This window comes from Scophthalmus maximus, chromosome 11 (genome assembly GCF_022379125.1).
Source record: "Scophthalmus maximus strain ysfricsl-2021 chromosome 11, ASM2237912v1, whole genome shotgun sequence".
In the NCBI taxonomy this organism is placed as follows: Eukaryota; Metazoa; Chordata; class Actinopteri; order Pleuronectiformes; family Scophthalmidae; genus Scophthalmus; species Scophthalmus maximus.
The window spans coordinates 11343638-11357366 of record NC_061525.1 but is presented as its reverse complement, the minus strand read 5'-3'; the positions used below and the strand labels follow the sequence as shown (position 1 = coordinate 11357366).

General features: G+C 42.7%; 1 protein-coding gene across 3 annotated transcripts in view; it reads left to right on the top strand.

Moving 5' to 3' along the window:
• Positions 1-1381: 1381 nt before the first annotated feature.
• Positions 1382-13729, top strand: part of igsf9ba (immunoglobulin superfamily, member 9Ba) — a 54836-nt gene continuing 42488 nt past the window's right edge. The window contains exon 1 of one of the 3 annotated variants that reach the window (XM_035623381.2): positions 1382-1787. In XM_035623381.2, coding sequence (XP_035479274.1) covers positions 1724-1787 — 64 coding nt within the window. In that variant the 5' untranslated portion in view covers positions 1382-1723. The remainder of the gene's footprint in view (positions 1788-13729) is intronic. The other 2 variants (XM_035623379.2, XM_035623380.2) reach the window with 2 other exon arrangements.

The window sequence follows — 13729 nt, the reverse complement described above, 5'->3', positions numbered from 1 at the left end:
AGCTGTGAGGGAGGAGCTCAGAGGGCTCACTAGCATCAGATCTGAGGAAGCTGGCTCAGTTTTAGAGTTGTGGTTCCAAACCTTTTGGCTTGGAAGTTATTTTTCAGAGAAGCCGTGATGAGCCGCGTCCCCATTTTCGGTTTGATGAGCATGAAAATGATTTGAGCCTCATGTGCTGTGGCCTTCAGATTCACCAAATCACAACCTGACACCTTTTGGAGTGACATGACGGACAACGCTCGCCTGCCACCATCAGAAAAACAACACGAGGGAACATCTTTATGAAATAATGGCTTTCAAATCTTCCAGTACAGTTCGGAGACTTTAAGAATCTACGCCATGGATCAATTGAAGCTGCTCTGGTGGCACATGAGAGAACAACACCAGATTGAGACACATGATTCTTTTTTATTTCGCCATCCCATCTGTGTGTAACATGAATAGAGGCCTGATGAGATTACATCATTTAAACACACATCAAGGGTGAATGGTCTAGGGACCAAACGACATGAGCTGGTGGAAAAATAGTGATTGAACACGTTCAAATGTGTCATGAAACTATTACTCAGCAGGACGGAAAGGCTCTGCATAAAAAGACTGATTTTTTTTTTGGTGCCACTTTTTTAGTCTCTGATTTCAGACAGGGAATGTGACAGTCTCCAAAAAAGGAAAGGGAGGGGAGGGGGGAGACAGACAGACATAACTGGCGAGACAAAAAAAAAGAAAAAGTGACAATTTGCTGAAAATACCAGGATTTACAAAAGATGGTCATATGAGACTGAGTCTTCTTCACACAGCAGCAGGCGGGGGGGCTGATGTCGAGCAGCCAGAGGCGCACACAGGCGTCATGAGTCCTCTGTGGTCATGCATGTAGAAAACAGAGGGAGCGAGTCGGAGGCAGCCTCATCCTCAGTGGTACCCGCGTGTGAGCGCGGCGCGGCGCGGCCGTCGAGGAAAATCATCCGTATCCGTCGCCACACCCATCACACGCATCCAGACACGGTGCGGTACTGGCGAGGGGAGAGAAAGAGAGCGTTTTCTAATGTCGGTGACAGCGACATGACAGCAGCCGAGGGCTGTCGGTGAGCGACGGATGAGTCACGCACCCCCCCCCCCCCCCCCCCCCCCCCCCTTTCCTCACAGACACTGTCAACCTGCAGCACAAAGAGCCGCACGGTGCCAATATTGAAAATGACGAACGGCGCAGGAGGCCGCGTGGATGAATGGCCGGTGGTGCACGTGGGGCCAGTGTGAGGAGACGTATTCGAAGACGTGGCCGCGGCTCCCTGTCAGTGCGCATGATACTGCGGCTCCACTACTACGGCACGCTCCAACTCACCTTGAGTCGGCGCACGGGCCGCGCGCCCGTCAGTCGGGTGCGGGGCGTGCGGAGGACCAATACACGCCCCAAAGCCTCCAGCCGCAGCCAATCCGATGAGCGCGGAGGCGGACCCGCGGCCGCATTCTCACACTCGGCTTCACTATGCGCTCGTAAAACGGCTCCGTCTACTACAAGCGCGGCGGTGCAGGTGCTCTGTCTCTCCGGGAGAGGATGCGGATGGAAGGACGGGGGAGGGAAGGGAATGAAGGAAAACGCCACGCGGAAAGAGAGCAGGACATGAGAAGGGGCTCGTGCTGAAGAGACCGCGAGGCGCAAGGTCGAATATGAGAGATTGGCTGAACGGGGCACTTTGCGTGGTAATAGCTGGTCGGCAATAGTACTATGATTTGGTATGTGGCCACTCTGATAGCAAGTGTATTCAGCACCAGAGGAACGGCCGCTCAAGGTGAGTTGAAGTGCAGTACACATATACATCGCATAGGGGTTCTGCCGTGCGCTCGGTGCCGCTTGTTGTAGTCGCATGGACGTGGACGTGGACTGTGGTGCCGTTTCATTCTAACGGACGGCTGCACAGGCTGCCTCGTATGTCACGTGAAAGTTCATCCCCTGGTCTGTCGTGTTTCTCCAAGAAGGGGCCTGGTGAGTGTGCACGATGATATCGGGCGGTGGGGTAATTCACACGCTGGCGACGAATTACGCGTGTCCACGGTGACTGGCCACGGCACAGATAGCTTGAGTGACACGTCGGTGGGGCCGTGGGCCTGTATTGTGATTCACGTGAGAACCGTCTGTGCGATCGAACAACGAGAGAGAATTGGAGAAGATAACGTCCCCGCTGCCGAGGGGGAGGGGGGGGGAGATGTGTGCATTGTATCATGGCCAGCAGTCCCATTTGTGTTCTCCAGAGAGGGGTGTGACCGGCTCAGCCCTCAAGATGGAAAAGTAGCTAAATAATGCATCACATGTCAGATAAAATGCACTCCTGAATCGGATGGAGCCCGTCGCCGCATGCATGGGATTCATGTGTGCTGGATTCCACATGGCACATGCATGGGGTCACACTGCTGTGTGTGTGTGTGTGTGTGTGTGTGTGTGTGATCCACTGAGCACATATAAGCTGCCAGGTTCGTCTGGTGCAGATCCAAGTGCTTCATAAAACTAGTTATTCCTGGAGCTACAAACTGCACAATATCCCTTTTGTTCATTTTTTTTTCCCTTCTTCTCCCGAGCACTCTGCATTGACCCATGTACTTACTTAACCTTGCTCTTCCACTTATGTCCAGATGAGGGAGACAAGTGCCAAGCTGTCGTCTGGTAACTGATCCCAACGACCCCTCATACCCAGTCAGAACTGGTCTGCTCACAGGTCTGGCTTCTCCTGTGATGACAGACCGATTGAAGATGAGCACAATCTCTGCTAATAACATAGTGGAGAAAAAAAATCCCCACTTGATTTAGGAACAGAGAGCCTCTCGGTGATGTCATTGCTTAGAGCACAAATTCTCTCCATTTAATGGAGGCATAAATGTGACTCGATGATATCGATTCAAAGGTGTTGTCTGATATCGGCACCGCACTGAAGGTGATTTACTTTAGAATTACAGGCTGCACCAGAGGGTCACACATGACAACATACGGTATAAAGAATAAGAGCTGCAATGGTTTCTTCTTCCATTGCACTGTCCCAGGATTTAGTGTCTGATCATTGTCTGATGCAGCATGTGTAAAGTACAAAATAAATAAAGTAAACTAGAAAATATGTCAGTGTCTAAAAAACATTCAGATACAGTCTACTGAAAGTGTATGTAGTTTGACAAGCCTCCAGGAAGTCACTCTTTCAAGCCAAAGCCCTTGTATTTTTTCACTTTGGTTAAATAAGATTATGACATAAAATGTTCAACTATTCCTTTAAGTAAAGGTAGTAAGTGTCCAGCTGCTTACTCTGGTACGAACCTGCCAAAGAAAGGACACCAAAGGCGAGTGATGTTAACTGAGTTAGCAGCTGCCCTCTGATCTTGTCCTGTTGGATTGGATATAGCCAAATACTAGCACAGTGGTTGTCCACCCCTGACACCAGTCCACCCAAAAGAAAACAAACTTTTAAGTAATGTGATTTGATGTATTTCATTAACTTTCTCCCATTAATACATAGAAGGTGCATGTCAGATTTCCGTGTACCTACCAACATGAATGAAAACAGATGGTTAAAAACTAATATGTGCCAAAGCAAACAAAAGAAAAGTAGGCTTAGGGCAGAACAGTTGAGCTGAGATTTGGCTCCTTTCTCATTGTTTTTTGTTCTATTTGCACATTGCTTAGTGTTAGACATAAACCAAGAACCAATCTACAGCAAAATGAATACATGAAATGCTTTAATATCCTGTAGAAAAACACAAAAAGGACACAAACTTCACGATAATATTTCACACAGGCCTGCAAAGTAAAACAATATACAGGCACCATATGCCAGTTTTTTTTGTGCCATTACACAATGGGATGCATGTCTTGCTGTTCTTACCCTGACTTTAAGGTTGTGGTATAGCAATGAATGTAGCATCACCTGCAAATAGGAGTAGTTTTTGTTAGGCACACAGGCGTAAATGGAACAAACAACGTGGAAAGACACACATTCCAATAATACTGCAGTGTGGCGTTGATGAATCCTTTAGACAGAAAAGACAAATTTAGAAGTTTTGATAATATTGTTAAACAAAAAGGCAAGGCATTTGTTATTTACTTTAAAACATAAACTGCTTCATATCGTTTTCATCTGAGGGAGAAACTAAAAGCCACCAACCCAGTTATCGGGTGAGAATTAGCTGGGATTGTTTTTTGTAAAGTGACTGGTAAGATGGTGTTTGAAGTAGAATGTTAAGTCAGCGAACATAATCCTGACATAAAAGCCCAGAGTCTGTGTTGATTGTATACCCCCATTTACAAATTCACCTTTATTCATTCAAAAAAACAAAAACAAAACATTGCTCAGCTTTTATGTATAGTAATGCAATGTCAGCTAGCAAGGTGCCAATCAAATACAGTCAGGCCCACATTCCTGTAGGACTACATCGTGGCACACAACTTTATGAATTAATAACGTTACAATATTAATAAATATACAATTACATTCAATTGTGAGAATAATAGCTTACGGTATACTGTCGAACTCCTCTTACAACCAGTATAACCACATAAGTCAGTGATGTACACAGAATTGCTCAGGTATGAACAATCAGTCACAGTAAATGGATGGTCAAAGAAGTTTTCTGGTGCCAAGTGCCCATTGGGGAGGCAGCATATGGTCAGGGAGACTCAAGGTTAGTTCAACAAAGTCAATGGTGACTTGGCAACCAATCAAGGTGAAGCAACAGGGACGCTGATGGCAATATAGAAGTAATTAAATGTCATTGGCAAGTGGTGAGGAGTGGTATATTTGAAGGACTATTTTCAGCCCGGCTCACTGATGGCAGACCGAGTCTCCTCTGTGGTCCTGGTGTTTTTTAAGCGTTTGTTGAGCTGGCTTTTGGCCAGATGGTATTCATCTGTAATTCCCTACTTGGGAGACGGCTCCTTGTTGTTTCACAGGATCCGGAGCTCCCTCATGAACCGTGCCTTGGCGCACTTGTTCTTGTCACTGGGTTTCTTCTGAAGACACGTTTCTTCAAAGAGAGTGATATATGGAAGCAGACAGGAATCGTGAAGGTGTCAAAACTGTCACTCACATATCTGAGGCCTCCCACGTGGTGCTGAGGCCGTGTCTGAGAGCCCTACCCTGTCTCTGCGGGTCAAGTTTCAGAAAGGTGGGGCTCGCTTCAGTTTTTGTTGAAACCGGCTGCGATTCCATGTTTTGACAGCAGTGTTTTAATTGGTCGGACATATGCAGTGTTTTCAAAAAGTTTTAATGATATGAAGGTACAAGTGAGGGTACGAGTGAGTGACATTTCTTTAAGCATAAGCTTCCTGTTAGCTGATGTTTTTTATGACTGCTTTGCCAAATTGGTTGAAAATCCTACAAACCTCTCAAAATGGTAGTAAAAAAAAAAAGTAAATTAAGTTTTTTTTACTGAGAACAATCAAAAGTTTTGGTGGACTTTCTTTTTTAAATATGTTTGATATAAAGAAATCATGTCATGTAAAATCATGTCAAGTTGGTAGGCTTTCAACATCTATAAGAATCAAACGTCTCCTTACCCCTGAGAACTCTTGCAAGCCTGGGCAGTATATCAGTCCGGTAATGTGGAGTTCAGGGCAGGACTGCAGACGTGGGGTCAGTTTATTTAAAAGCAATCAAAGCTGCGAATGATTACAGATCAAACAATACATGATGGGTGTAGTTTGTTTTAATTATTTTTCTGGCTCTATAAGTTTATGAAATTGATATGTTGCAATTTTTCTATCTTGTTGTTTCAGAGATTGTGGTCATAAATGCTGTGCTGTCTGCACTGGCTTGTTCATGAACACTAATCAAAACATCTGTGAATGTTTTATATATTTATTCTTTATTTTGGATTAAGTTTTCAGAGCCTAGCTAGACCTTTGCTCATGTAAAAGTAGCAATACCGATATTTAAAAATACTTCAATACAAGTAAAAGGAAAAATATTAGCAGCAAAACATTATAAAGAATGAAAAGTAAAAATACTAAAATACAGAAAGACCCACTGACGAGGTTGGCTTATATTTGAATAACTGATGTAATTGCTATATTTTTTATATTTATTAATAATTTTCTTGTGTTAGAAAATTTATGTGTTAGAAAAAAGAAAGTCTGACTGATCCCCCTCATTTTTGTCCATTTTTTTCACTCCCGTACTGAAATCATGAGAGTAAAGCTTAGTCAAGAGCTCAGGAGAGAGTCTGTGCTCAACGGGCGGATGGCAGATTCTCAGTACTGGGCATGTGCCAGCTCTTCCTGGTGATGCCCTCTCCTCTATCCTCCCCCAGGCCAGTCCCAGTGGAGTCTCCTTGCAAACAAACCCTGCAGCATTCTGGGAATGCCAGTTTTTCAGATCATGCAGATCTGGTTGGATGGACTAAATTTCATAGGCATTAGATTATCATCTCTCTTATCATCACAGGGATATCGATGATGATGATGATGATGATAATATTAATAATAATAGTAATGGTAATAATAAGGGAAATGAAGAAAATGTCAGTGTCTACAGGTGTAAAGTAGGCTACCTGCTCATTATTTATTTAATACATTTGATAATTACCAAACACTTTCCTCATTTCCCATTTAATAAATGCTAAACTGCATGGGCCTCTCTTGGAAATATCCTTGAAGTGTACAGCTAGATACCAGGTAACTTATGGGAAATACATTTCACAGGAAGTTAAATGGAAAAGGGACTCTTCTTCTTCTTCTCATCATCACATTCGATTTTGATTTTCCCCAAACCCTCAGTTTCAGTTGCCTAAACTCAAACGTACCTAATCCTTAGGAGAATCTTACTTGATGCTGGAAGAATATGCTTTGTTGACATACAGTATTTTATTGTTAGGAGGACTTGTTGGAAATTTTTTTGGGAGGGAGTGGAGTAATTGGGAGGGCACCAATCTACTGGTTAAAGCCCACATGACAAATCAATTATCAAAATAGTTTTGAATTAATTGCTGCAGTGCTAGTATATTTAAATATAATTACCTCCATTAACACAGGGAGGAGGTTGTTGTATTCTATCATATTTTTATTTGAAATGAATCCTGACAACCCTAATGATTTTCACTATTTTTCATGATACTCGAAATTGAAAATGGACAAAAGACAATAAGGCAAACAAACACAAAACAATGCTGAGACATAAATCATTTTATAGCGTATAATTAAGCAGCTACAGTGCCATGCACTGATATCATATATTCTTCATCAGTACCTTCTCATCTTCACATTCACCAGACGAACTCCACCTTTAATCTGGAACACATTTCATGCAGCTGAAAGGATCTCAATCTGTTGTGTTTTTCTTCTTTTTTGGGACACACACACACACACACACACACACACATACACATACACATATGCATCTGCCAAAGAAGTAAGTATTTCCAGAGATAAGTGTTGAATCCACTCTGAGCACTCTTATGACGCTCGGAGCTGCAGCTCAAGTGTGTGTGTGGTTGTGTGAGTCATAGAAAGAGGAAGTGAGTGTGAGAGAGGGAGAGGCAGCGGATGGGAATTATATGGAAGTGGGTTTGTTGATTGGGAGATATGTGGAGCTGATGTGTGGATGTCTGAGCAGTTCACATGTAGCACGGGAGCTCTGTGTTGCTCTGTGTTTTCCACTCAGACTGTTTTATATGATTTATTGATCCTGAATAAACTCTGTCTCATAATCATTTGTAATTAGACAAGCCTCATATAAGCACTAATCATTGCCATTAGCAGCAATATGCCAGTGTAATTACTTTAAAACACCTTTTGCTAAAGCCTTAAAAACTCATGTAGAAAAATGATATGAGTCTTAAAAATGACTGAATCACGGCTGGACTGAGGCATTTCTGTGACTTACAGCTTCTGGCAAAGATGCCCTGTGATGTGCACCTCTGGTAGTGCAGCCGTGCACTGCTACTTCACCCTTTGTGCCTTATTTGGCGAGCCAAGCCCATGTCACACATCTCTCTCTCTCTCTCTCCCCGTCCTCGCCGTGTGCTCGAGCAGGTGTCAGCACATCCATTGCATCCCTGACTGAGCATTGCTTGTCTGCGAGGGGACCTTTGCTATTAAAGAGAGCTAAATAATGAAGTGACCAAATCTATCTTGAATTGTCCCTGTACAGAAGTAAAAGCAGCAGACGCTGAGGTCGTTGTCTGCGGAGTGCCACACTGGTCAGCATCTTTGGTCCATGCCGGAAAGTATATACCTTCTGTTCTGCAGACTATTGTGCAAAATGTTTGCTGAATGAGCGGCTTTACACTTTGACTGAACCAGTTGTGGCCTTTATGTTTGAATTACAAACTTCTGAGCTGTGTGTGAATGTATTTTAATTGCCTCACTCTAGATGGCAAAAATACCAACAAAGATAAGGCTGTTTGCCAAAATAAAAAAAAGAAGAAAAAACGACTTAATCCCACAGCGACTATAAGTTTGACGGCTCAATTTCTACCTTGACTGCCAGGTGGGGCAGGTCGATAGACAGAGTTGAAGTAAAACCCAAACTTCTGTGTTCTGTACCAGCAGCAGGGAAATCTCACTGACATTTGTAACTACTACCACCAATGACTAAAAACTCAGAGCAAAGTCTCAACAGTGTGCTGTGTGGCTCATTTTTTTTGTCCCTACAATGACAGTAGTTTTCTGAAAAGCAATCCAGCATTGTTGTCTATCCAATAACTTAGCTAAATCAAGCAGGGTTGTAATTGTGGCTATAGAAACAAAATGTGTTGCTCCTACAACCACAGAGGAAGAATAATGCAGGTGTTGCCCTTCATGCCGTAATTTCCGTTTCAGAGCAAATGCACTTTATATGCCATGTACTGTTTTTGTATTCTGTTGTACTTTTGCCGTTGTATACTTGAATTTTACGGACCTAGGCTAAAACTGATGTGTTTCACACACACACACACACACACACACACACACACACACCGACCATTCTCTTATGTGACCTTCAGCACTTGCAGACTGGCATTCAATTACCGCCGTGTCAGTGGCCCATCCAGCCCAGTGGCTGCACGTCCTTGAGTCTCACTCCAGCCTCCGTCCAGACTAGATTCCATTACATCCTCCACATCACGAGCTCTGTCCAGCATAAAGTGGTGCTCATATCCTCACCGCGGTGTAAAACACACAGCTCTCGATGCACCCTTTGCAATATCTGCAGCTGCAGTGAGCAATTGGCTGTGCTTCGCTCATACAATGAATCAAACACGAACGCGAGGCAAATATTAGATTTGAGACCAGACAGTCCAAGCACTGCTCATCTAAAATTGTCTCACATTGAACTCCCTCAGTTTTCATATTTTTCCTTAAAATTGTTCAGTGTGTTATTGGACATCATTACTGTCAAAACATTGGACCAGCTCTGCTCTGCCTGATTATTGCCCAAAATAGCATTGCGAGTTTATTTACTGCACAAATCTGATCATTGCTCATAAAACAGTGTTGTAAAAGAAAAAGCCATTGTCATTTGAAGAATGCTGCTAGTTGAAATCTGTTGCAGATTTAATTTGCCCCTGTGGTTCCGCTGCAATGATTCGTGTGCTGGTAAGATGTCCCTTATGGGTTTATGATTTTTGTTATCATTAAACAATTTTCTTTGGCTGTTTCACTCAGTTCTTTTTTTAATCACAGAACTGTAAAATGCAGCTTGAATTAATATATATAAATAAAGATTACTGTAGTTATTGACAAAATGAGCGGTTACAAAAGAAAGAAATCACTACAGCTGCAAAGTTATTTAATTAATTGATTAGCCAATTGACAGAAAAATAATTCCTTGGTCAATCATAAAGTCATTTTTAAGACCTAAACACCAAACATGCTTCACAGATCCAGAATCTCTTTGTTCTTATGTTTGGTTTTCCCAAACATGTGAGGTCAAGAAAACTTAAATGGGTCACACGTTAATTCTGAAGCATCCACACGACGCTTAATGGAACAGGTAAAAAGAGAAGAAGAAAATTCTTTGATTCAACCCGTCTTGGACTGTCTCTGCTAAGAGAGCTCGGGTTTAAAGAAGTCCAAAACATTGGACGTTTGTCTTCAACCTTGAAGTCTTTTCTCTTATGAAACTGAAAAAGTTTGAATGTACAACAATGAAAATCTCACCTTTGTGTCCAAGTAAGTATCACACCTCTTTGTGCCGTTCCAAGCTGTAACCAGTTCATTACAGCCCCCTGAGGCAAGAGGGTGGAAAACACTTGACGCTTGGTGAAAACTGCAGTTGTTGTGGCTGTTTTTCCTTCAATGTCCACGAATGCCAACATTGAGCCCATTAGTGACGCAAAGGTGAGATTTACACCTTATCTGACGTGTTTTCAAACAAGATTTTTTGGTTCGGCAAGAGTAACAACTGTTAGGATGACGAATAACCAGTTAGTTTTTACAAATATACTTTTAAGTTAAGTGTAACACACAGCCACTTTCTTTGTGCCTCTCTATTAAATCTTTTGACGGACCGTCTCCCAAGCAAGACAGTCGTGAAAAGAGGAAAATTAAATTCAGAGTTTTCAGTAATCTACTAGTTTGACCTCTTTTTCACCAAAATAATTTCAAGGGAGACAATCTGAAACGGTCAAAACTTTATTTCAAGGAGTTTGGCTTTTCAACTGAACTTGTTTGGTTTTGTTGTTTGGACAAAATAAGTTCTTTGAAAGCTTCAGGTAGTTGTAACAGGTATTCAGGGTACAATTTACCTGGGAAGAAGCGTGGGATTTCTGGTCTATAAAACCCTGCCTCTGCTAAATTATTTCTATTCCCACTGGGGACAAAACACATGCCTTAAGAGACGTGCTAGCGACAGATTCTAGAGTCCATGGGCTTTAACCTCCTTGTTAGTGCGTCCGTCTCCAATGCCGGATGTCGGGAGTTCCAGGCCACTCCCGTTACACAAAAAACAATTCCCCCACAAATCAAACCAAGCAAGTATTTTTCACAATAGACCAAACGATCAAAGGGTCAGTTGTACACTGAAACATTCAGCAGGTTATTCGATAATAAAAACATTACAGTTTCTCACTCTGACTAACTAAAGTTGTGACACTGGCTGTTAGACCTTTGCCCAACAATGACTGAATATGAACAGCCTGTCATATAGGTGATTTATCTGACAGGCGACTGTCGGATAAATACACGAACATTGAAGTAAGTCAACTATATGCCGGGGATAGATTCATAAAACATATCGGTCTCCTGGATTTATTAGCTGTCTGATTTATGTAGATCTTACTCAACAGATTTCTGCCTCTGTGTATTGGGGGAGTTTCACTCTTCACTCTGCAACCTCACTTGAATTGAAGTTTACAGTGCCAAAGCAATCGTGAATTGCCACCGTCTTTTTAGTGTATTGATTCCTTTACAGTACATCTATAGAACTGATTATTTGGAAGAGATTAAGCTTGATGATTGTACCACATTTGTGTTTTGTTGACAGCATCAATAGTTCCCCTGTGTAAGCCCCCATAAACCCCACATCACCATTAAGGAAATTAAAAACTTAATAGTGGTGACCAAGCTTGTGCTGATTGTCCCTTCATGAGGACCTCATAAAGAAATTGGAGAATTATAAGCCCGCCAGTATGTTATATCCAATCTTAAACGTCTCTTCTCTGTCCAAAATAATGGAAGGGAGAAACCTGAGCCGCCAGACTTCAGCAACCTGAACTGTCTGCAGAGAAAACAATAGATTTCAGCAGCAGGCACTGTTGTGCCAAAGGGTTTGAGCCTGTGCTTCATGTCAAGTGACTCTACTTACTCAAACCAAACAATGTGTCCAGTGTGTTTCATTATGGATGGGAGTCTGCTCACCCTTTTCTGCTGAAAGCCATAGAGCACAAGAGCTCGATTGCATATAGTAAATGTTAAACCAAATGGCACTGCAAGTATCTGCTATAATTTGTCTTCCAACACTCCAGGTCCTGAAAATCTGCAACCGTGGGTCCAAGACTCGGTTGTCGCAGATCATATTGCGGCTGGAGGTGTATCTTTGAGTTCTATTCACAGTGACAAACCTTTCTATTGCTTGGACTCACTGTAAAACTTGCATAATTGCATATTCAATAAACGTGAGCCTTTTCATACTGGGTGGTGCATATGGCCTCCACCAGGGCCCGCCAACATAAAATGCTTTCAGGCATGCACTGAAGTCCAGACATTTTCCTGAAATTTTCGGAGGGGCTGCATGTGAGCATATGTCCTCAAATGTGGCTTTGGACATTTTCCAGAACGTTCCTTGCCAGCCCCCTAGTGAAATTTCTAGATAATGTCCCAGTGAGCCAACATGAAAATATAGCAGGAATAATCGCCGGAAGATTCACAGCGAGTGAGCGTTGACGGCGGTTAACAGAAACACTGCTTTCCGCTGTCGTCATGTCCTGCCTCCTGCGTCCTCTACCCAGACGCCACACATCTTCCTGTTAGTGTGAATGCGTTGGACTCGAACAATGGTAAATCGACTATATATTATATATATATACTTATATAGCGCTTTTCTAGTCATATAGACCACCCAAAGCGCTTTACAGGAAAGTCACATTCACCCATTCACACGCATTCATACATTGCTGCTATTTACCACGCATTTTTCTGTCACATTCATACTCATTCAAGAGCCGTCAGAGGCAAGTTAGGGTTAAGTGTCTTGCCCAAGGACCCAACGGCATGTGTACTGGCAGGAGGTGGGATCGCCAAACTTCGGGTTGGTGGACGAACGACTCTACGTCCTGAGCCACAGCCGCCCACAATCTCCCGTTCATCATATGTGAAAAGCAAACTCAAGAACATTTCCGGAGCCAATTTTCCGGACATTTTCTGGAGTTAATGTCTGAAAACAGCTATATTCTGTCTGCAGCTGCCAGAAGAAATAGTTAATCATTTTGAGAAATAACCAAAGACTGTATATTAAAAAAATGGACGCATTTCACCAGGTCTGGAAACTGAAGCCAATGTCTGTCAAGTCTGAAGCCTGTATTCTCTGGAATGACCAGCAGAGGGCGACTCCTCTGTCCCCTTTCTCACCTGATTGATAACGTCAGTAAACATTTTCCCGAGGAGCTTATGGTCTCAATAACGAGTTTCAAGTCTTCAATAAAGCATGGTGTTTTATAAAATAGGCGATGCATTAGACTGTGGATACTATGATTGACACTCACAGCACCCATTTTGGGATTCCATGATAATTATTTTAAAAATGTGTTTCTAAACAGGATGTAAAATTTAGTGTGAAATGCCTGAAATGTATGTGGTGTTGAAGGGGGTTGTTATAATCGTTTTTAAAGGTGTTATAAATGAGGTTGCAATGGAGTGTGCTCAGGTGTGAATTTCAGGCTTTTGGCAAGCCTGAAAGGATTAGTTTAGCAGATTTCTGATTTTGTTGTGCTTATAACTGGATGGGACAGGTTTCCGCAGAGGCGCTTTAAAAGGTCATAGTTTGTTCAGTTTGCGGGGCAGCGTCATGCCGATGGAGGCTCCAAGCAACAATCAACTCCCCACTTCTTCATGCATTTTGTCAGGCTTCGCTGTGTTTCATCAAACACCGACTTCCCCTCAGTTTCATTCTAATGAAAAATGCTGCCTTATTATCGGTGTGATTTAGAAGTTCCAAATTAGTGCTTGTAGTTTTGTTTGTGGCTTGTCAATTTGCCTCCTATGAGCTTTTACATCTTGTAGCACAGCATAGCTGCTTTTACCGTCTCACCAAGGAGGCACAATAGAAAACAGATTCCAGGA